We start from the raw sequence: 22,580 nt of genomic DNA on the forward strand, positions 1-22,580 counted from the left end.
GCCTCAGGGGTGGACCCAGCCCCAGGCCCAGCTCTGGTCAGTCTTGGCTCCTGCCTGAGCCTCCCTGTGCATCCCCCCAGGACCGTGCAGCAGGAGCCAGCCACTCTGGGTGCTGGCCAAGCTGTCCAGCCATGCTGCTGGTCCTCCTGGTAACGGGGGCCTTCTCAGATTACTCAGAGGATCACTTTGCCTTAGAAACTCCAGCTGTCACCTCTGATGCATTAGTAACCAGTGCCAAGGCCCTGAGCAGCAGAGGACTGGCAATAAGCAAGCGTCCCCAGGTGTCCCGCCAGCGCCGTGCTCTGTCCCCACAGCCATTGCCATCACCAGGGAGGAAGGTGAGCAAACCCAGAGGGAGGTGCGGTACCCAAGATTCTGGGATGGGTAGCCTGGGATGCCTCCCCTGGTGAGCCCTGTCGGGAGCCTGGATTCCTGTTTCCAGGTGAAGGGGAAAGAGGGGAGCTCTACATGGGTGGGAGAGGGCTTAGGTCAACCTGCAGGGCTGAGGACGCACTGGAGGGCTGGAGGCATCTCAAAAGCCCCGAGGGGTTTGAGTGCCGGCAGCCTCTTCAGCTCTGTGGCTCCCCAGGTTGGGTGTAGACAGGTTGGGAGCAAGCTGCTCTGGCCTCTGAGCAGCAGCCCCGCTGCAGGTCACCGGTCAGAGCCGGTATGCACGTGGAAGGGGGGCAGGGGCCTGGCCCCATCAGTCTCCAGCCAGCCCGCCTTTGCCTGTGCACGAGCTGACTGCTTGACTCTCGGGGCAAGAACTGATCTCAGGCCCCTCCAAGACCCAGGGATGCCCCGACCCCACCTGGGCCCAGTGGACCCAGGAGTCCCTCACTGCCCCCATGTGACAAGGTAAGTGTCCCTGAGGCTCCGTGGCAGCACCACTGCCTGGCAGAGGAGGACCAGGGCCCCCGCGTGGGCTCGGCAGTGAGCCTGCCAGCCTCGGGGTGTGGCAGCCCCACCCGACCCAGTGTGAGGCGTTCTCACACCAAGCCCTCTGGTGGCAGGTGACAGGTCCCACTGGATGTCATTCAAGGCCTTTCCTCCCCAGTCCGTGATACGCTTGGGGCCTCCTCCCTGCCCCCAACTCCAAGAGTGTCTTGGGAGAGGCCAGCTCCTGGGAGATGGAGCCAACAGGAACACAAAACCCACAGGGTGGGTGGGAGGGCTGTCTAAACATCTTCAGAAGGCTGAGGGGGGGACCAAAACCAGGGCCTTCAAAATCCAGCCCCCAGAGGTTCTTCTAAGCCAGAGGTTAGAATTCCTTAGAACTACGGACTCTTCCCCCAGAAAACTAAGCCTTTACATCATATCTTACCTACAGTTTCAGAGGTCATCCATGGATGCCTGTAAGGAATCCCTGCTCTCATTAGACATATGGAAAAATACACAGATAGACTGTTCCATCCAGGACAGTCACCCTTGCCACCCCCGATGTGTTTGTGTCTCCAGCCCATGCCATCATCTGCTTTCAGAGAATAGAGCCACCTCCCCTCCCCTGAGCCTGTCCTAGAGCCAGGAGCCCGAAGGACGACCCCCTCCCCCCCCCCACAAAGCAGCCATATCATAGCTCCTCAAGAAGATCAATTCAAAAGGCAAATAACCCGCAAAGTCAGCAGGAGTTTGTGAACTCCTAACTACCGAGGGGAAGTCCTTTTGTCACATTGAAACTGGTGACTTTCAGGCACAGCCGGGTCCAGGAGGTCAGGCGATATCCTAAGAACTGATGGTCCACACACAGGCAGAGGAAGAATAGTGGCTCAGACTGGCACATGCGTTGAGTCTGAGCGGCACGCAGCACTGTGGGCAAGGCCGCAAGGAATCCCTGTGACCTCTCTCTCCTTCTCCAGCTGCACGGCCACCACTGCCATGCCGGCCACCAACCAGGGATGGCCAGAGGACTTCGGCTTCCGGCTGGGGGGCTCGGGTCCCTGCTTTGTCCTGGATGTGGTGGAAGGGAGCAGCGCACACGCCGGGGGTCTGCGGCCCGGGGATCAGATCCTGGAGGTGGAGGGGCTGGCTGTGGGCGGCCTGAGCCGCGAGCGCCTAGTGCGCCTGGCCCGGCGCTGCCCGCGCGTGCCGCCCAGCCTGGGCGTGCTCCCCGGCCCCATCGGTTGCCCCGGCGCGGGTTCCGGCTTCGAGCCGCTGACCACAGCCTTACGGATCCCGCGCTCAAGCCGCGGCCTCTATCTGGGCCGCGAGTTGCTACGCCTGGCCGGCCGCAAGCGCCCCGACGCCGTGCACCGAGAGCGTAGGCGCAAAGCCCAGGAGTTCAGCCGCAAGGTAGGGCGCGCAGGGCGGGGCAGGGTCCTAAGGGACAGGCGGTCTGGGGTGGGGCTCTAGGGACGCTGTTCTGGAGGACTGGGCCCCGTGGGCCCGGAGCGTCAGGAGCCAGGCAGGCCTTCCTCAGGCCAGGAGTGGGAGCCTGGAGCTAAGGAAACATCTCACGAAAGATTTATCAGAAATATAGTGATGCTCAAGCTTCCAGTCCTGTCCTAAATTTTCGTGATTTTCGTTTGCTTGATTTGTGGGAGTGGCTTTTCTTTTTCTTTTTTTAATTAAGGTAATACAGATATACAGTAAAGTACATTCATTAAGTGTACAGTTTAATGAACTTTACATAGGGCATACACCCTTTTAACCACCAGCCTGATCAAAATGTAGATGAATAGAATACAGACAATAATATTAGTAGAATGCAGAACATAGAATGATTCCTTCAACCCAGAAGGTTCTCTCCATCTCAATATGAAGCTCCAAGATTCCCTGTAGAAGAAGAGAGCCTAGAAGATTGTCCATCAACTCTTAAGGACTCCGAGGGTGAGCGGGGCGGGGTGGGGTGGGGGGCGGCCAGGAAGCGAATCCCTGCATTTTCAGTGGATATTCATTGGCCAGAACTAATCACACTACTGCTCCCAAAGGATGCTGGGAAATGTAGTCCTCTGTGTGTCCAGGAAGACGGGAAGACCTAGAAATGGTTTAGTCACTAAGTCGTGTCCGACTCTTGCGACCCCATGGACCCGCTAGGCTCTCTGTCCATGGGGGTTTTTCAGGCAAGAATACTGGAGTGGATTGCCATTTCCTTCTCCAGGGGATCGTCCGTCCCAACCGAGGAATCGAACCCAGGTCTCCTGCATTGCAGGCAGATTCTTTACCGGCTGAGCTATGGGGGAAGCCTCTAGAAACATTGGTGAGCCCTAGTGCCTTAATCAGAGAAGGCCATGGCAACCCACGCCGGTACTCTTGCCTGGAAAATCCCATGGACGGAGGAGCCTGGTGGGCTCCAGTCCATGGGGTCGTGAAGTGTTGGACACGACTGAGCGACTTCCCTTTCACTTTTCACTTTCATGTACTGGAGAGGGAAATGGCAACCCACTCCAGTGTTCTTGCCTGGAGAATCCCGGGGACAGGGAGCCTGGTGGGCTGCCGTCTCTAAGGTCGCACACAGTCGGACACGACCGAAGCAACTTAGTAGCAGCAGCAGCAGTGCCTTAATCTGTTCCAGCTGCCGTAACCGAACTACCACAGACTGGGTGGTTTATAAGCAACAGGATTTCCCTCTCACAGCTCTGGAGGCGTGAGATTTGAGAACAGGGCTCCAGCATGCTTGAGTGTGGGCCTGCTTTGGATTGCAAACTTCTGGTTTTGTCCTCCCATGATGAAAAGGGCAAGGGATCTCTATGGGGCTCTTTTATTTATTTATTTTTATTTTTTTCAAAAAAAGGTTTTTTATGTGAACCTTTTTTTTTTTTTTTGGTCTTTATTGAATTTACAGCATCGTTTCTGTTTTATGTTTTGGTTTCCTTTGGCCAAGAGGCATGTGGGATGCCTTACCTCCCTAACTAGCGATCAAGTCTGCACCCCCTGGGAGATGAGGTCTTAACCACCAGACTGCCAGCAAATCCCTGAGGCTCTTTTCTAAGGGCACTAATTCCATTCATGAGACCGCCACCCTCATGACCTAGTCACCTCCCAATGGCCCAGCCTCCTAATACCATCATCACCCGGGGTATTCAATTTTCAGCACACAAATTTTGGAGAGGGGGGGACACAAACATTCAGACCATAGCAGCTGGTAAAGTCTGCTTCATTTCACCTGGTAAAGTCATCCCAGATGACTCAGTGTAGACCCAGAAGTCCACCCCAGACGCCATCCAATCCCTGGGAAGTCAGAGGGGGGAGGTGGTCAGAGCTCCCAGATGAGCAGAGCGGACTCAGTGGGGAAACAAAGTCAGGCTGCGGCCTAGGGAGGAGTCTGACCAGCTGCCCAGGCCAGCTTCGGCACATTCTCTGACAAGGGGAACAGGGAGTGGTGGATTCTGGTTAGAGCTCGCCAAGCAGCTCCATAAATCCCCAGAAAAGACCACCTCCAGAAGATCAAGGGCAGCTGTGGAGCCCCCCACCAGCTTCCGACAATCAGCTCTCGGGTTCTCGCCAGCACTCTCCCTGCCCCAGTTTTTCCTCCTTGCAGAGCCTGATACTTAATAGAAAATCCATTAGTGTCCCGTGATGGTGCCTCATGCTTCGATGTAGGTTGAGAGCGTCTGGGTAATAGCTGACACCAAAACCGCACTGTGGTGGGGCCCCAGGAGGGAGGAGCTATTTTTTCCTCTTTCTTACATAAAACATCTTTCCAGAGAGCCATGTTCTCCTTTGAAACGAGGCTGCCGCTGGCTTTGGCTTCAAAGCCACTGACCTTCCTGGGCCTGGTGGGTTCTGGAGGAGGGGGTGACTGGTACTGCAGCCTACTCCACGCACCTTGAGAACGGCCGGCCGCCTACAGCTCTTTGGTTGAGCTCTGTAAAAGCACCCTGAGTGCACCAGGCCCTGTGCTCGGCCCGGACAGGAGTAAGATGTCAGGTCTGCATCTCGGGCCATCTCGTCTGGTGAAGGAGATCTGGGGTGCAGTTGCTAGGACTCAGCCGTGCACAGAACGTGGCCTGGGCCTGGGTGCCCTCGAAGCCGCCTGCTAATACCTGCTCACACTCTGTGATGTCACCCTCTCTGGGAAGCCTTTCCTCATCCACTGTGCTGCCATTTAGGAAGCAGTTGTATATACAATTCTGAAGTTCAGGGGCAAACCATGGGCTGGAGGGCCGTCTGGGATCCCCTGGCCAGAGCAGCGGCGTCAGGGAGCGCTTGTGGCAAAGGGTGGGGGGGATTGCAGCGGGTCAGCACAGTTGTATGAAAATAGCCAGGGTCAACGGCTCTGGACAGAAAGAAGAGGCTGATAGGGTTGTGGAGTCATGGGAGGAGTTTACTGATTTATTTATAGGCGGGGAGAGAAGCGAACAATTTGTATGAGCCAAAGGGAAGGAGGCAGTAGCGTCGCTGAAATCCATGCGTTTTGCAGTTGTTGCTCACGGCCCTCTGACCAGCAAGGAGTGGGGACACAGCTGTGCACAGGACCAAGAGGGGAGCCTGCCATCACGCATTGTGGGAAACAAATGAAGCACTTGGACAAAGCGATGCTGTTGCTGTTCAGCCACTCAGTCGTGTTCAACTCTTTGTGACCCCATGGACTGCAGCACGCCAGGCTTCCCTGTCCTTCACTATCTCCCAGAGTTTGCTCAAACTCACATCCATTGAGTCGATGGACAATTCAATAAACTAGTTATTTCAGATGAAGATCACTGAAGGGAAGAAATCAACAGGGAGATGAGAGAGTCTTGGGGGCCACTTGATCAAAGTGGTCAGGAAAGGCTCCCTGAGGAGGGAACTTTCAGGCTGAGAGCTGAGTGACAAGTAGGTGGCAGGAAGAGAGAGTGGGGACTCTGGTGACTCGGTGGCCTTGTGAGTTGGCCTTGCCCAGGAAGGGGGCAGGTTCTTCATCGTCTGAGAGTGGGGGGTGGAGGGGAAAGATGCTGGGCTTGTTGATACGTTTGGAGGTGAGTGGAAGGGGTAATGAATGGCCCCGGCTCTGGCTGAAGTTGGGACCCACATGGGCCTGAGAGAGACGCATGGCCATCTCCCGGGCTCACCCAGCCGCCCAGCCTCCCACCCCTGCTTCAGGGTCGGCTCAGGATGTCAGCACCCAGAGGCACCCCCAGACCCTCGACTAACAAGGCAGGGAATCTGCTGGAGTGTGGACAGACAGTGGTTAACTGCTCCATTAAAAAAGTAACAGTGCCAGACAGAAAAGCGCCCATGGTATAAGATTCCAGTCATGAGACATATTCTGTACAAGCAAATCCAGAGACGCTGAAAAATAGATCAGTGGTTTCCCCGGGGCTGGGGAAGGGGGGATGAGGAGTGACTGCTGAATGGGGGCAGGGTTTCTGTTTGGGAGGATGAGAATGTCCTGGAACTGGAGAGTGGTGATGGTTATCCCGCATGGTGAGTGTACTTAATACCACTGACCTGTACGTATTAAAATGGCTGCAGTGGTAAATTTTATCTTCAGTTCAGTTCAGTCGCTCAGTCGCGTCCGACTCTTTGCGACCCCATGGACTGCAGCACGCCAGGCTTCCCTGTCCATCACCAACTCCCGGAGTTTACTCAAACTCATGTCCATCGAGTCAGTGATGTCATCCAACCATCTCATCCTCTGTCATCCCCTTCTCCTCCTGCCTTCAATCTTTCCCAGTATCAGAGTCTTTTCCAATGAGTCAGTTCTTCACATCAGGTGGCCAAAATATTGGAGCTTCAGCTTCAACATCAGTCCTTCCAATGAATATTCAGGACTGATTTCCTTTAGGATGGACTGGTTGGATCTCCTTGCAGTCCAAGGGACTCTCAAGAGTCTTCTCCAACACCACAGTTCAAAAGCATCAATTCTTGGGCGCTCAGCTTTCTTTATGGTCCAACTCTCACATCCATACATGACCACTGGAAAAACCATAGCCTTGACTAGATGGACCTTTGCTGGCACATAAATTTTATGTCATGTGCATTTTTACAACAGTTAAAAAATAAAGAGGGAAAGGGAACAACGATAACATGCATGCCTTTTCCTGACTGTAAAAGTCATATAAGCTCACTGCCTAAAAAATAAAATGGAAACCTAGGGACTTCCCTGGTGGTCCAGTGGTTAAGACTCCAAGCTTCCATGCAGGGGGCACAGGTTCGATCACTGGTCAGGGAACTAAGATCTCATGTGCCAAATGGCCAAATTAAAAAAAAAAAAGGAAAGCATTGATGTAAAAATAATCAAAATCACTATAAACTTCAGTGCATATTCCCTATGCAGATGTGTGTATAATTATCTCTGATAAAAATGTAACACTGTGTGTTCTATTTGAAACCTTGCCTGTCTCTCACAAACACTTTCCATTATGTTATAACAGCTTTATCAAGATATATTCACATACCATACAATTTATTCATTAAAAGTGTGTTCAGTGGTTTTCAGTATATTCACAGAGCTGTGCAACCATTACCACGATTTTGGAACATTTTCATCATTCCTAGAAGGGCTTCCCAGGTGGTGCTAGTGGTAAAGAATCCAACCTGCCAATGAAGGAGACACAGATGAGGGTTTGATCCCTGCGTTGGAAAGATCCCTTGGGGTAGGAAATGGCACCCACTCCAATATTCTTTTCTGGAAAATTCCACAGGCAGAAGAGCCTGGCAGGCTACAGTCCATGGGGCTGCAAAGAGTTGGACACGACTGAGCATAATCATAACTACCCAGAAAGAAGGCCTGAACTCGTTAGCCATCACTCCTCATACCACAGTCTTTAAATAAAGACCTACAGCATCATTCTGTCTGACCAAATGGTACCACACTACCTCAAACCTTAGACACTGTCAATTGCAAGCCACCTAACCCATGATAAGTGCTTCCTTATCTTCTTGTCACTTAATTTGTAGTTAATTGTAGTCACTTAATTTGATAGAGGGCTTTTAGACTTCTTTGGACATATTTAGTATGTATATAACTCTGCGGAAGTAACAATATGAGACCTATGACAAAATTCATACGTGCACAGGAATGACAGCGAGCCACAGGACACAAAGTGATCTCAGAGATGCTAAAATTTAAAATACAGGGACTTCCCCCAGCAGCCCAGTGGCTAAGACTCCACCTTTCAATGCAGAGGGTATGAGTTCGATCCCTGGTCAGGGAATTGAAATCCCACTTGCCCCACGGTTTGGCAAAAAAAAAAAAAAAAAGTGCTCACCCTGGAATCAATGGTACCCAATATTGAAGAGTATGGAGTGAACTTGGCTATGAAACAACAGAAGTTGACTCTACTCACTGGGGCAGAAAAGGAATTTGGGGGAGGGACAGTTCATAGAGTCAGCACTGGAGACCTCCTCTTGTCCAGTTGCTAAGTAATGTCCAGCTCTTTGTGACCCCATGAGCTGCAGCACACCATAACTCCCTGTCCTTCACTATCTCCTGGAGTTTGCTCAGACTCTTGTCCATCAAGTTGGTGATGCCATCCAACCATCTCATTCTCTGTCACCCCCTTCTCCTCGGCTTAGAACCAAGAAAGAATGTGCAACCTAGAACACAACTGTCCTAAGCAGCCTTCAGGATGAGTCTGCTCAGGGTGCACTACAGGGCTCTGTCACACCCCTGTGTGAGCTCCATGTCTCCACATCTCCGCATCATTCCTTCAAGAACTGAAGCCCCTGGGCAACAGCCTCCAATTGCCCGAGGCTGCACCATTAGAACCAAGGTCTTGCCTCCCGCTTGATTTGGGACTTCCTTCCATCTTGGCTGCATAGCCAAGGAAAGACAAATATTCCCCAAGTGGATGTGGTACAGTTGTTTACCCCATAAGGTCAGATATTTATACTACTTCCAACATCTCAGTATCATAAACCAGGCAAGGGTGAGCCTCTTCACTCACATCGTGAGATTGTCAGGACACGTCGAGGATACGTTCCCAGGTGCAGGATCGTGGGGTAAAATGGCAGGTGCAGTTTTAGGCTGTGGACACTGTCACTGAGCTGCCCTCGTCCAGTGGTCATACAGAATCCTCTGAGCAGATGTGCTGTGTCCCGCGTTAGCTGGTGTGTACACAAAGGTGAAGAAAACACAGATCCGGAGGGAGCATTAACGGAGTAAGAATGCGGAGCAAGGCGTGCTCTGGGGCTTTCTCGTGGAGCCAGAGCGTTCTTCGTGTGATCTCTCAGCTCGTAGTGTGGTGGAAGGAAGTAGAGTATTACAACAACAGTAACTAGCGATTACCGAGCGCCTGGCACGTGTTTAAGCTCCTGGATCGATTCCTTTGATCCGCACAATAGTCAATAGATGGGCCATCTCTGGGTTTGGGTCCTGACCCTATGGCCTTGGCCAGGACATCTTACCTCTAGTGGCCTCAGTTCCCTTAGATAGAAGTGAAGACGCTGGCCCGGCCCACCTCGTGGGGGCCACTGTGGGGTCTAACGGGGTCTGGGTAAGGAGCGCACAGCGGGGCCCAGGCAGCATTGCCACGTCCGCTGTCCTGAGGGAGGAAGGGAGAGGGGGAGACTCATTCCCCAGCATTCTGCCCTGGGGCCCTTGGGCCACTCATCAGACCCCTCCCCGCAGGTGGACGAGATCTTGGGGGACCAGCCGACCGCCAAGGAGCAGGTGTTTGCTGCTCTAAAGCGGTTCGCAGCGGAGCAACGGGTGGACGAGCTGGTGTGGGCACTCACCCTGGTGCTGCCCCCCGAGGCCCGCGGGCCCCTCCTGGAGAACCTCAGGTACTCATTCGGGGTCGGGATGGGCGGGCAGGGGTGTCTGTTCTCCCGCCCCCACCCCAGGTGCTGCTGCTGCTGCGTGGTCAGCCCCTGAGCTGGACCCCAAACACCCCATTGCCCCAAAACTAGGGTTTTGTGTCAGTGACCCCAAAGGCTGACCCTGGAAAGGGCAGCTGTTGGTGCTGCCACTGCCAGGGTGTCACTTTGAGTGAGAAAGAAGGGCTGCCAACTGCTGGGCTGGGACGGGCTACAGAGAAGATCCACCTCCTGCTGCCCTGCTCTGTCCCAAACCCAGACCACAGAAGCCTCCAACGTTATCACCAAGATGCCCCTAGCTCTTCATGAGAGGGAATAATGGCACAGTTCGAGGGCCAGGAGCTGTGCTGTGTCACGGTTCGGCGCAGGAATGGGACTGTGCTGGGCCCATCCTGATCCCCGGTACCCCACCCCCACCCCTGCATCCTAGTAATAATGTGTTCGCTCTGCCCTTTGATGATGCCAGCCGGGTGCCAAGAACCTCACCAGGGCCCCAGAGGAACACTTTCTCACTGAATCCCACCAGTACTATCTTTATCCCCGTTCCAGAGGCAGACTGTGGCTCAGAGAGGTTAAGGGACTGCCCCAAAGTCATACAGCACATGAGTAGCATTCACAAGAACATGAACCAATTGACTGAGCACTTTCTGCTCAGCTTTGGACTCTAAATTCATCCCTCAGGGGGGAAAAAATCTCCTGGTAGGTCCTGTGACATCTGAAATGGTCTGGGACTCTCCCCAGCCCCCTGACCTCCACCATCATTCTGCCCCGCACTGCACGGCTTTGATCAGACCTCCCTGGCCCTGAGTGGAGTGTTCCCCACCAGGATCCTGCGGGGCTGGCTCTGCACCCCCTGCTTCCAGGGCGGGCGCCGGCTCCCCCAGCCCGCCCCTCCCCCTCCTGGGCTCAGCCCATCCCCTCCCCTCGCTGCCATTCACCCCGCAGCCTGCCCCTCCCTCTGGGCCTGGCCAATGTCAGGGACCGGGCTGGCCACCCCCACTCCCCAAGCCGGTCGCCGCGCCTCCGCTCGGCAGCGGAGCACAGAAGGCCACCGAAAGAGGCCACCATGAGCTGCCTTGGGTGAGTTAGGGGTCTGCCCCTTGCCGGGAAAATCCGAGAGAAAAAAAAGTTACATCTAGAAACAAATTTGCAGAGATGACGCGCTGGGGCAGAAGGGCTGCCTGGGGCCGGCAGCCCCGCCCCTCCGCACCAGGGCTGGGCCAGGGGCCCGGCGGCCAGGCTGTCCCTGGGGAAGTTGGCACGCGTGTCTGACGGCTCTTAGCAGCCGGAGGCCCTCGCGGTGCGCCTCATCGGTCCTCCCTTCGGCGCTGCCCAGGCTTCCGTCCTCACCGCCTCTGCCGGACCAGCCGATCTGCCTCCTGGGACACCCCCGTGCCTGCCTTTCCCGTCCACCGCTCGTCCCGAGCTGCTGGCAGCGGGTCAGGAAAAGCGGGGGGCGGAGGAGGCGCCCCCTGGGGCGTGCTCGATTGAGAGCCTGGGAAGCGGGAACTCTGGACCCCTGGGGATGCCCCGTCCCTGCAGCGTCCCGGAGGCGCCGCTGGGGAAGATGAAACAGCAGCCTCTGTTGTCAGCGCGTGTCAATGAGACAGGAAAATTGGGGAGGCTGCCGGAGGAGGGGGCGGCGCCCAGCTGGGCTCTGCAGAGAGAGGGGTCCCCTGGCAGCCGTGGCTTCCGCCCCTATCCCCCACTCCCCACCCCCACCACCGGGCTCCAGGGGCTGATGGACTGGATTCTAGGGGTCAAGTGGTGATCCCCACGCAGCCCCTTCCCGAGAGAGCTCCGAGAAGGCACGGAGGAATGGCATAGAGTCGGTTTTCTGTGATTCTGAGAGCTGAGCACCAGCCGAAGGGCAGCACAGGGCTGTCAGGGCAGGCCGCCCAGAGGAGGCGGCCGTTTCAGGGCTGCACCGCGACCAGTGGGGTGCAGCCATGTGTCCTGTCGAGGAGGGAAGATAGGTCATCAGGGCCAGGCATCCAGCTACAGAGGGGAACCCCAGAATGCCAAGGTGGGAGTGCCGCCTTGCGGAACCCAATCTCAGGTACCAACTGTGCCTAGCTGTGAGGCACCCCGCTTTGGTAGGGCTCTGACCCTGAAACTGAGGGGAGTGGAGTGCGACAGCCTGGCCACCTGAGGACGCACAGCGTAGATGGAGATACACCTGCGCAGGCGCGTGTGCACGCTTGACCAAGGCTGGGACCACCTACATCACCGTGCAGCTTCTGAGGGTGGTCCAGGGGCCAAAGCAGAGGACTCGCGGAGAAAGAAGAAGCAGTGAGAACATGAAGCTGGGTCAGCCAGAGCAGTAGCCACTAGCCACATGTCACTGTTTAAAATGAAACTTAATGAATATAAAATGCAATTTAAAATTCAGCTTCACAGTCTCACCAGCCACACAGCAAGTATGGAGTGGCCCCTTCTGGCTGGTGGCCGCCCTACAGGACAGTGCACCCGGGGAGCATGTCCATCCGCAACTTGCATCAGTCTTGGCCAACGTGGCCTCTTCATCTTAGTGTAGCCGTGAGGGTGAGATCTGGGTCAGTGGCAGCGATGTAAGTAGAAGGTCTTATCTTTCTTTACGATGGCAGCTACTCCTGTGGCTCAGAGCCTGATTTGGGTCTGTCCCCAAAGGGATCCCAGTTTGATGAAGTGATAAAAATGACTTTCTAATTAGGACAGGCCAGGGAGTTTGGAAAGTGTGACGCGGTTGAGAGGGAACAGGCAAGCAAAGTGGGCTTCGTGCCCTGCTAGTGTTTCAGGGAACAGGCAAAGAAGGGAAGAATCGGGTGGAAGGGAAGGGAGGGGAGAGGGGAGCTACTGAGGTGGTTGGGGAACCTGGGTTTTGAGTCCTGGCACACCTCGCTTGAACCCCCAGTCCACTCATGGACAGTGTGACCTTGAGCAGATTCACTAACCTCAACAGTTTCTCCATAAAACAGGGTTGATCATTTCCATGTGTTCCCAGCAGGGTTCTTGGTGGGAAAGCATGTAAATAGACTCTGCCAACTACAAGCATCAAAGAGATTCATTGAGAAACTGGGCTTTAGGGTTCCAGCACCTCCTTTACCCTCTTCTGCTTTAATGACAAGTGTCAGAGAACTTGGAAAATTTGGTGCCAGCGTGTCAGAAGCAGTGGCAGGCGGTCTAGCACATGCTCGATTAAACTGGTTGACTCTCGGGAAGGTCTCTTTCTCCCTAGAGAGATCTCTCAACCCCGGCACCAACAACATGATTCTCTGTTGTTGGGAGCTCTCCTGTACTTAGCTTACAGCATTCCTGGCCTCCTCCCTCCTCCTGCTTGTCATTCTGTGACAACCAAAAGTGTCCCCAGACAGTGCCGAATGTCATCTGAGGGGTAAAGTCACCCCCAATTGAGAAGCCCTGCCCGAGTGTGATCTGCCCTTTGGTAGTACCCTCTTGCTGGGGCAGATGCTTCAGCAAAGGCTAGTCCGGCCCACCCCGTGCTGCTTTGGGTCAGAGGTGCCAGCTCTGAGGTGGCCCCACAGCAGTGTGTGCATGGCTGGCTGTGTCCAGATTCAAGTAGGAGCATCTCCGTGGTCACAGCTCCAGTGCCCACAGACACATGGAGTCGTCACAGTCCTCGGGTGGGCCTGGTTCCGGGTGCTGGGCCGTCACAGCTGGTGCACGACCACCAGGAAGGGCTCTGTCATGACGGGACGGTGAGCGTGCTTGGCCGATGGATGCAGGGAGCTGTGCTCACTGTGAGCAGGGCTGAGGCCAGGCCCCGGGGGACCCCAAGTGAGGACAGGCTCTGGCTTCTCCTCTCCAGTAGAACACATTCATCTCAGGGAGACCCCCTATTCCCCCACCATCACCCTCACCTGCCCCCTCCTCACTTGCCCCCAGGTCTCATTAACTCTACTGCTCATTAGAGACTGGCCGCTTGTCCCATCCTAACACCCTTCACTGTGCCCCTCCCAGCATCGCCCCATCCCTGGTGTACCAAAACCTTCAGGGCCCCTCCACCTCCTCTTAAACCCTTAGACCCTCCCATGGCTCCTCTCTGTTCTCATGAGTGCAGGCTGAGCTTTGACAAGGGCTTTCAAGGCCTCCCTCTCTAGCCTCTTCTTTGGAGCTTCCCCCTGGGTGAGTGGGGAAGGTCTCCCTGGCTAACACCGGCTGAGTCCTTCAGTCCTAGCATAAAGGCCACCGCCTCCAGAAAGCCTTCCTAGACTCTACATAAGGCAATCGGAGCTTCCTCTGAACTGTCGGGATCGGTCTCGATGCCAGTGCGGGGGACTCTCCGGGGCGCCGCAGCCCGAGGGATCAGAGGCGAGGCGCCTGGGGAAGGGCTCGTGGACGGGGGCCAGAGGAGGCCGAGGGGCGGCTCGAACGGCCCCAGCTCGCGAGGAGCAGACGGGCGTTCCCGGAGGGGCGGGGCGGGGCGGGGCCACCCGAGAGGGGCGGGCGCGGGGCCGCGGGCCCAGCCTGCTCGGGAGGGGCTGAGCGCGCTCGCCCTGCAGAGGCGCGTGGAGTCGCCGCGCCCTCGCTCCGCTCCCGGCTCCGCACCCCTGGGCCATCGGCACCTGGCGCGCCGCCTTCGCCAGCTCCAGATGGGGAAGGACCAGGGCTTCTCTCGGCACTTTCGGTAGTTTCCCCGAACCGCGCGTACCGAGCCCCCGGGAACCGCGCGCCCTGGTGCGACGGACCCGCCTCCGGCTGACTTGAAAAGGGGTGGGGCTCGGGCACCGAGGGGCTTCCTTGCTCTGGGTGCGTACCCAGCGAGCCAGCCTGACTGGGGGCAGGGGCTTGGGAGGGTGGACATAAACCCGAAGGGTATTAAAGAGGGGGTTCCCCGCTGTGGGCACTGGCCCGCCGCCCTAGGGGTCGGGATGCGGGGTGGGGACCAAGGATGGAATTGAAAAGTTCTCTTTCCTTCGTGTGACTGGACAGATCCAGGGAACTAGACAGAGAGCGAGGCACAGACGGTGATAGAGAGAGAGGGCCTTGTGGGAACCCCCGATGAGAATCTGGAGTTGGATTTGGACCTGGCCCCCTAAGAGAACAGACTAACTCTGAGTGCAAGGTCACTGGGTGGCCTCCCAAAGAGCCCCGTGGCCACAGAGAAACCTGCCGGCACAGCAGGGACCTGGGAGTCTGGGGACAGCTGTAGTCAGGCCGTGGTTCAAAGGGGCATCGATCCATCAGCCACAGTGGTCTATGAGGCCCCACTGCACCTGGATCTGCCGGGACTGTCAGTTCCAAGCAGACCCAGGGCTGGAGTGCATGGGCCAGACTGAGGCGCACGGAGGGCCCACACCAGCCAGGAAGGGTATCTGGCACACCAGGCAGGCTAGGCTCCCATCTCAGCCCCACGGACACCGAGGAGGGCAGAGGGTACCCAGCCTTCTCCCACCTGGGCAGTTGGTGACTCACCCTGGTTCCCACTGTGGGGGTGGGGGAGGCCCTTTCTAACTGCTGCTAGAGGATTGGAACTAGGGGCTGTGGCTGTTGGGCTGATACATTCTAGAGCCTGAGGCTGGAGCCCAAAGGGTGAAGCAGATACTTCCCACCTGTCATCTCTGCTTTGCTTGGGCAGGAGGCGGGCGGGGACCATGCAGGCCAGGAGACAGAGACGTCTGGCTCTGCAGACCTTGAAAGACCATCCAGGGAACATGGCTGAGGCGCTGGATTTTCGGGAATCGCTGGGGTGGGCAAGGATGAGTGTATCGGGTGATGGCTCTCCTGGCAGAGCCGAGCAGGCCATCATTCTTGCCTTCTTCTTGCCTGGAACGTCTGGATCTGCACCAGAGCTCATGGGGCAGGGCGGGGGGTGCACCCTCCTCCCCAAGGATGCACATCCCTTCCCTCCCACCAGGCAGCCACCTGCCCTAATTAAACCTACCCACAGAGATCAAGGGAGCTGAGTGGGGGCCATCAGGCGACCTCCGAGGGATTGTATGTCCGCTGGCTGCAAGGCCACTGCTCCCTGCCCTCCCCCGATGCCCTTGGCGCTGGCTCCTGGTCCAGAGAACAGGGAAAGGAGCCTTGGGACGCAGCCAGGGAGGCCTCACTAGCAACCAGAACTTCAAGGGGCCTCCATGGAGCCTGGTGACAGTGTGGAGGCCCAGAGCCCGGGTTCCACCTCAACCATGGGCAGCCACATAGCCCTGGAATGAGACGGACTCCCTCTGAGCCTGAGAATCCTCTGCCAGGGGCCAGGGAGCCCCAGGATGTTGACCACTGCCATTCCTCAGAGGTGTGGGGGGCCACTGCTGGACCACCCTCTTTCCTGCTTCACTGAGCCCTAACTCTGCTCAGCCCTGGCGGGTCACCGTGGCTCACACCCGAGCTACAGACCCAGTCCTCCGAGAGCGTCCCACCTTACAGAGGAGACCCAGGGGCACCACAGAAACGTCCCGGGGTGTGGACTTCAACAGGGGACCGTGCGAGCCTCCCCGGGGCCTCTCGTCACTTCCAGGTCAACTGCTCAGAGAGCAGAAACCGCAGTGCCTTCTGCTTTGAAGCCCCGTGCCTGGCTGGCACTGATAGCAGGGACTTCCTAAAACATGTTGGACTAAACTGGAGGAAGGGTGTTGAAGGGCGAAGCCAGGTCAGCTAGGACAGCAGAGTGTGCCGGCGGGGGCCACAGGCTGGGTCAAAGGGTAGGAGCAAGACTGGATGCCGTGGTCCCGCCCGCGCTGAGAGGGCTGCCAAGAGACCCGCGGCGGGGCTGGGAGTCTCCTGAGGGTCTAGGTGAAGTCTGACGCCAGCGCGGGTGGTGGCTTCGGTTTTCTCCTGGAATCAGGCAGGGAGAAGGTGGTTGGCGGGGGACCGCTGGCTGCGGCTTGGCCTGGCTGGTGTGAGGGCATGAGACAGGGACTCCGGGGAAGCCAGATGGGAAGACAAAGGGGAGAGAAGGAACAGGCCCATGGAAGGTCTTGGAGGGCGCTGAGGCCAGAGTAACGGGGACCTGGGGAAGGAGGCTTTCCCCAAGTGGAGCGAGCTGGGCGCCGCGGCCCTCGGGTGACCCGGGCCCACTAGGGCACGAGTCCAGGCCCCGAGGGGGACACTGATGCCCCGGGCCACTCCTGGGCGGAGGAGAGCGCCCAGCACGGCGCCCACGAAGTCTGCCGATTCTGTGGTCCTCGCCCGCAGGATCTTCATCCCCAAGAAGCACCGGGCGCGCTTCGACGAGGTGGTGTCTCAGGGTCTGCTGGGCAAGCTGTGCCGCGCGCGGCGGACGCACGGAGCGCAGCGGCTGCGCCGGAGCCGCAGCGAGGAGCGGCCCGAGCGCCTCCTGGTGTCCACGCGCGCCAGCGCCGCCCCTCGCCGCCCGGACGAGCCGCCCCCGCGCAAGGCCGCCTCTCTGCTGGGCGGCCGCGCGGGCCCCGGGGGCGCGCGCAGGTACCCGGGACGGGCTGCGGACGCCTCGTGGTCGGTGGGCTCAGGAATGGAGACCCGGGCCGAAGGCGCGGGGGCGAAGCAGGGGCACCTAGGGGTTGGGGTCCAGGAGAGGTTAAGGGGAGCGGGACGCGGGACCTTGCCATCCCCTGCTCCCCGCGGGCTCCTCTCCCCAGAGAAAGGCACACTGAGCGACCCCCACCCCACCCCTGCTTTCTCCCCAGGACAGTCCGAGTCTACAAGGGCAACAAGAGCTTCGGCTTCACGCTGCGTGGCCATGGACCCGTCTGGATCGAGTCTGTCTTGCCTGGTGAGGGATGGGTGGGTTGTTCAGAATGGGGCAAAGGAGCCTGTGAGGTCGATGGTCAGCAGCTGCTCCCCTCTTCAGGTCCCAACCTTGAGGAGCCTGTGTCCTCTAAGTGTCCCAGAGCAGCCGACCCAGATCACACACTTTCCCCAGTCCGGGCTAACCCCCTCCAAGAGCAGGGTCACCTTAGAGCCAAGTTCTCCATTCAGACCTTTCCTGGGCCCCCACGCCACCCTCCCTGTGCCCACTGCCCACTGAGAACTGGGCACTTGCTGGGCAGGCTGCAGGGCTCCAGGGCTTCTTCCCAGGATCCAGACTCCAGGGACTCCCCTCTTCCACCCTTGGCCTGCCCCTGTGGAATGGAGACATCTGGAGGAATTCCTCCTTGCCGCCCCTCCAGTGAGGGGTCGGCAGGGGGAGGGAAGACTCATTTCTTGGGGAGGAAGCACATTCCGTCGTGGATGCTCTCTGCGGGGAACACGGCTCCCTCCTGGCACTGCACTGAGCTCTCCCACCCTGTCACCACCCACAGGGCGGGGTCACTGGGCCTGTCCTGCCCCCTCAGCCCCTCCCTGAGCGCGACACTTCCAGTGACCCATCCCCATGGGCGCACCTGCTGATGCTGAGCTCCGTCTGCCCCTCTGCATCCCACATCTCTGGTGCATGGATCTGTGAGAAAGGCTCCTCTGATCTCTGCCACCCACCCATTCTCTTGCCTGTAAAACAGGACAACAACATGGGGCTCCCGGGGGCAGGTCCCTGCTCAGCTGACCCGCCCTCTCACCTTGCTTCCAGGGAGCCCGGCTGACAATGCCTCTCTCAAGTCAGGCGACCGGATCCTCTTCCTCAATGGACTGGACATGAGGTCAGAGGCTGTTGGGGACATGGAGCTGAGTGGCAAACAGCCCCCAGGACTCCTGACTCCTGGGACATCCTGGCCACAGGCCTCGGACCAGTTGGTCCCCTGTTTGTTCCCCCTCCTATGGGAAGTCGTGAATCCATCTTCCTACCCTCCAGGATGTCAAATCATCCTTCAAACCGGGAGACACCCAGGCTCCATGCTTGGGGTGAAGAGTTGAATAGATCGTGTGTGTCATTCCCTTGGCAGTGGGGGGGGACCTACCCAGGGGGGCTGGGGTCATGATGCCTCCTGTACCCACAAGTGTCCAGCTGGCCCTGGGCCTGGAGCTTCTCCTGCAGAGGAGGTTAACGCTCAGGCGAGGCAGGGCGCTGGCTTCGAGCTGACCTGTGGCCTCGCCGTGCGGCCTCCACCAGCAGGACAAGGGGGTCCGGCGGCTGGCTGTGCACTCGGGTCATGCTGGGTCGGCCCTCCGGGGCCACCTCTGCTTGGCAGGAACTGCTCCCACGACAAGGTGGTGTCCATGCTCCAGGGCAGCGGTGCCATGCCCACGCTGGTGGTGGAGGAGGGGCTCGTCCCATTCACCAGCGGTGAGACACCCGTGGCCCTGGGCCACCTTGGCCGCTGGAGCCCCTACTTGGGTCACCAGGGGTGGGATTCCCGAGTCCACCGAGGCCTCTGCTCTCCCCTGCAGCTTCCCTCCCCAGATTGGGCAGCCTCAGGGCTCCCCCTCCAGCCCCGTCCTCAGCACTCAGCCCAGCTCGGGAGGTCCCCTGGCCCCAGCCGAAGGGCAGGCTTTGCCTGGCCTGGGGACGCCGGCTCACTTGTGCGTCTCCTTCCTGTGGCCTGCGCCCCGGAAGATTCCGACTCGATGGATTCCCCCAACCCGTCGTCGGCGCTCGCCTCCCTGCAGTGGGTGGCAGAGATCCTCCCGTCCAGTATCCGAGTGCAGGGGAGGACCTTCAGCCAGCAGCTGGAGCACCTGCTCACGCCCCCCGAGCGCTACGGGGTCTGCCGGGCCCTCGAGAGCTTCTTCCAGCACAGGTGGTCACCCCAGGGTGGCGGGGGCTGGGTGGGGTCTGGTGTGGGTGGACCCAAATCCTGCCAGGACTCACCACCACTCACCTGCCTGAGCTTCTCCTGAGAGTGGGGGGGGGGGGGAGGGGCATTGGGCTGCCCTAAACAAACCCCAGCTCTGACACCTCCTAGCCACATGACCTGGCCAGGTCCCAGCCCTCTTTGTAAATTGAAGCAGACAGTGAGCCCCTGCAGTGTGTTTGGCAGGATCCTCGAAACACCCACCCAGGAGCACTCACGACCAGCCCAACCCTGTTCGGGTTGGAGTAGCATCTTTCTTTTCCCACCTCAGCGGCAGCAGGAATGTTTATCACATGCCTCAGCCCAAAGGGTCATTGTCTTGGTCTTTGCAAAGCCAATTACTTCTTCATCCCCTTTTTCGGTTTAAACAAAAATGTATATGTCTGTTGAAATATAATTCACATACCATACAATTCACGCATTTGAGTGTACAACGCGCTGGCTCTTAGAATGTTCACAAATGTGCCGTAACCACCACCACATTCAGTTTAAGGACATTTTCATCACCTTCAAAGGAAGTCCCAACCTTTTCACAGCTGTTCCCACCCCGTCACCCTCCCGCACGCCCCCTTCACCTTAAACCACCAGTAATCTACTTTCCTTCTCTGTAGGTTTCCCTGTTCTGGAGATTTCAAATGCTGGAAGCATATGACACGTGGACTTCTTTATAATTATTTTCCCACTTTTAAAAATTCTAATTTATTTATTTGTGACCATGCTGGGTCCTGGTTGCTGCGCACGGGCTTCCTCTAGTTGCAGAGAGCAGGGGCTACGCTCTAGCTGCGGTGCGTGGGCCTCTTGTTGCCGCGGCTTCTCTTGTTGCGGAGCACGGACTCAGTGGTTGTGACTCTCAGGCTTAGTTGCTCCAAAGCATGTGGGATTCTTCCTGGACCAGGGATCGAATCCATGTCCCCTCCACTGGCAGGCGGACTCTTAACCACTGGACCACCAGGGAGCCCCAGTGTGTGGACTTTTATGTCTGGCTTCTTTCATTTGGCACGTTTTCAACATTCACTCGGGCTTCCCTGGTGGCCCAGTGGGAAAGAATCTAACTACAACGCAGGAGACCCTGATCCCTGGGTCGGGAAGATCCCCTGGAGAAGGAAATGGTGACCCACTCCAGTATTCTCACCTGGGAAATCCCATGGACAGAGGAGCCTGGCTACAGTCCATGGGGTCGAAAGTCAGACATGACTTAGCAACTAAACAATAGTATTCATCCAAGTTATAACACCCACAGTTGACTCTCAGTATCTGTGGGTTCTGCATCTCCAGATTTCACCAACCATGGAACAAATATATGTGGGAAAAATTACAGGAAATTCCAAAAAGCAAAACTTGAAATTGGCCTGAATTCCCTGTATGTTTCAGATACCGATTCCTTGTTGATTTTAGACATTGTAAATATCTTCTTCCATTTGTTATTCTCTCGTTACTTCCGTTATATCTAGTATTATCAGCTCCAGGTTTTCTTGATTTTGTATCATCACAGTCAACGCATAGGGGGCCTTATGGCTTTGGCTTTTGAATTTTTATTCAAGAAGTCCTTCCCTGCTCCTTGGTTAAAAGAAATCTCCTGCGTTATCTTCGTTAGTTTTATAATCATACCTTGCACAGTTTGGTCTTTTATCCACCCAGGGTTCATCTTTATATGTGGTGTTCTGTGAGGATCAGTTTTATTTTTTTCCATACAATGCAGGGATCAGCAAACTGTTTCTGGAAAGGGCCTGACAGCAAACATTTTAGGGTTTGCAGGCCATACCGTCTCCACTGAAAGCTGAAGCCCTTCAGCTCTGCTGTTGTCACTTGAAAATGGTCATAGACAATATACACCAGTGCGTGTGGCCATGTTCCCGTAAATCTTGCTTTACAAAAACAGGTGGAGGGCCAAATTTGGGGCCTTGGGCCATCATTTGCCAGTCCCTTGAGTCAGTTTTCCAAATATGTTCTATACATTTTTTTTTTTTAATTTAAATTTTTGGCCCTGCAGCATGGGGAAATTTAGTTCCCTGACCAGAGAAACCTGTGCCCCCTGCATTGGCAGTGTGGAGTCTTAACCACTGGACTGCCAGGGACACCCCTGTTCTATCCATTTTAATCTTCACAACAGCTCTGTGAGGTAGATGCTTTCCCCTCACTCCCCGCCCCGTCCCCGCTCCCCTGCCCCGGCCAAGCAACCCAGCTTACAGGATCTTAGTTCCCCGACTAGGGATTAAACCTGGGCCACAGCAGTGCAAGTCTAGAGTCCTGACCCCTGAGCCGCCAGGGAACTCTTTTGTCTCCCATTTTACAGAGGAGGAAACTGAGGCACAGAGAAATGAGTAATTGGAGAGGATCACTTGGCTGGCAGGTGGCAGAGCTGGGATTTGAGTCCGGCAGGCTGTCCGCAGAGCCAGCCTTCCCGCCCACTTCTCTGTCTGGGGAAGGAGAGGAAGGGCCCCCGTCCCCCACCCTGGCCGCTCTGGTGAGCCCCTGAGTCACGAACTCCTCGCTTTGCACCCCCCCTCCCCCACCAGGAACATCGACACCCTCATCGTCGATGTCTACCCGGTGCTCGACACTCCGGCCAAGCAGGTCCTCTGGCAGTTCATCTACCAGCTGCTAACCTACGAGGAGCAGGAACTCTGCCAGGAGAAGATCGCCTGCTTCCTGGGCTACACGGCCATGACCGGTGAGCGGCCCCGCCCCCTGGCCCGCCCACCAGGCGAGGAGCCAGACGCCTGTTCTCAGCAGGGAGGCTTTACAGCCGGCCTGGCCCCTCCCACTCGCAGAGGCACCCCTGTGCTCTGTAGCTAGCATCTTCCAGGTGGCCCAGTGGTGAAGACTCTACCTGCCAAAGCAGGAAACACAAAGAGACGCAGGTTCGATTTCTGGGTCGGGAAGATGCCCTGGAGTAGGAAATGGCAACCCGCTCCAGTATCCTTGCCTGGAGAACCCCATGGACAGAGGAGCCTGGTGGGCTACAGTCCATGGGGTCGCAGAGAGTCAGACTCGACTGTAGATACATCCCCAACACCCCCAGGCTGGTCCCTTGCTTGGCTCCACAGATGCACTTTCCCAGCTTGATCCCTAAAGCAGGATAACCTTAGACTCTTGTTTAAAAATATTTGTTTATTTGGCTGTGCCGGATCTTCCCTGCCGCATGTGGGATCTTTGGTTACGGCGTGTGAACTCTTAGCTGCGGCACGTGGAATCTAGTTCCCTGACCAGGGATTGAACCCGGGGCCCCTGCTTTGGGAGCACAGTCTTAGCCAC

The 22,580-nt window shown here is 57.0% G+C and overlaps 1 protein-coding gene across 1 annotated transcript in view; it reads left to right on the forward strand.

Moving 5' to 3' along the window:
- The first annotated feature begins 1,869 nt into the window (after window positions 1–1,869).
- Window positions 1,870–22,580, forward strand: part of GRID2IP (Grid2 interacting protein) — a 31,233-nt gene continuing 10,522 nt past the window's right edge. The window contains exons 1-8 of the mRNA XM_052635806.1: window positions 1,870–2,289; window positions 9,491–9,645; window positions 16,816–17,064; window positions 17,286–17,371; window positions 18,164–18,233; window positions 18,723–18,817; window positions 19,088–19,271; window positions 21,842–21,996. Of these exons, the coding sequence (XP_052491766.1) occupies window positions 1,876–2,289; window positions 9,491–9,645; window positions 16,816–17,064; window positions 17,286–17,371; window positions 18,164–18,233; window positions 18,723–18,817; window positions 19,088–19,271; window positions 21,842–21,996 (1,408 nt within the window). The 5' untranslated portion in view covers window positions 1,870–1,875. The remainder of the gene's footprint in view (window positions 2,290–9,490; window positions 9,646–16,815; window positions 17,065–17,285; window positions 17,372–18,163; window positions 18,234–18,722; window positions 18,818–19,087; window positions 19,272–21,841; window positions 21,997–22,580) is intronic.

The sequence above is a fragment of the Budorcas taxicolor genome, chromosome 2, assembly GCF_023091745.1.
Source record: "Budorcas taxicolor isolate Tak-1 chromosome 2, Takin1.1, whole genome shotgun sequence".
In the NCBI taxonomy this organism is placed as follows: Eukaryota; Metazoa; Chordata; class Mammalia; order Artiodactyla; family Bovidae; genus Budorcas; species Budorcas taxicolor.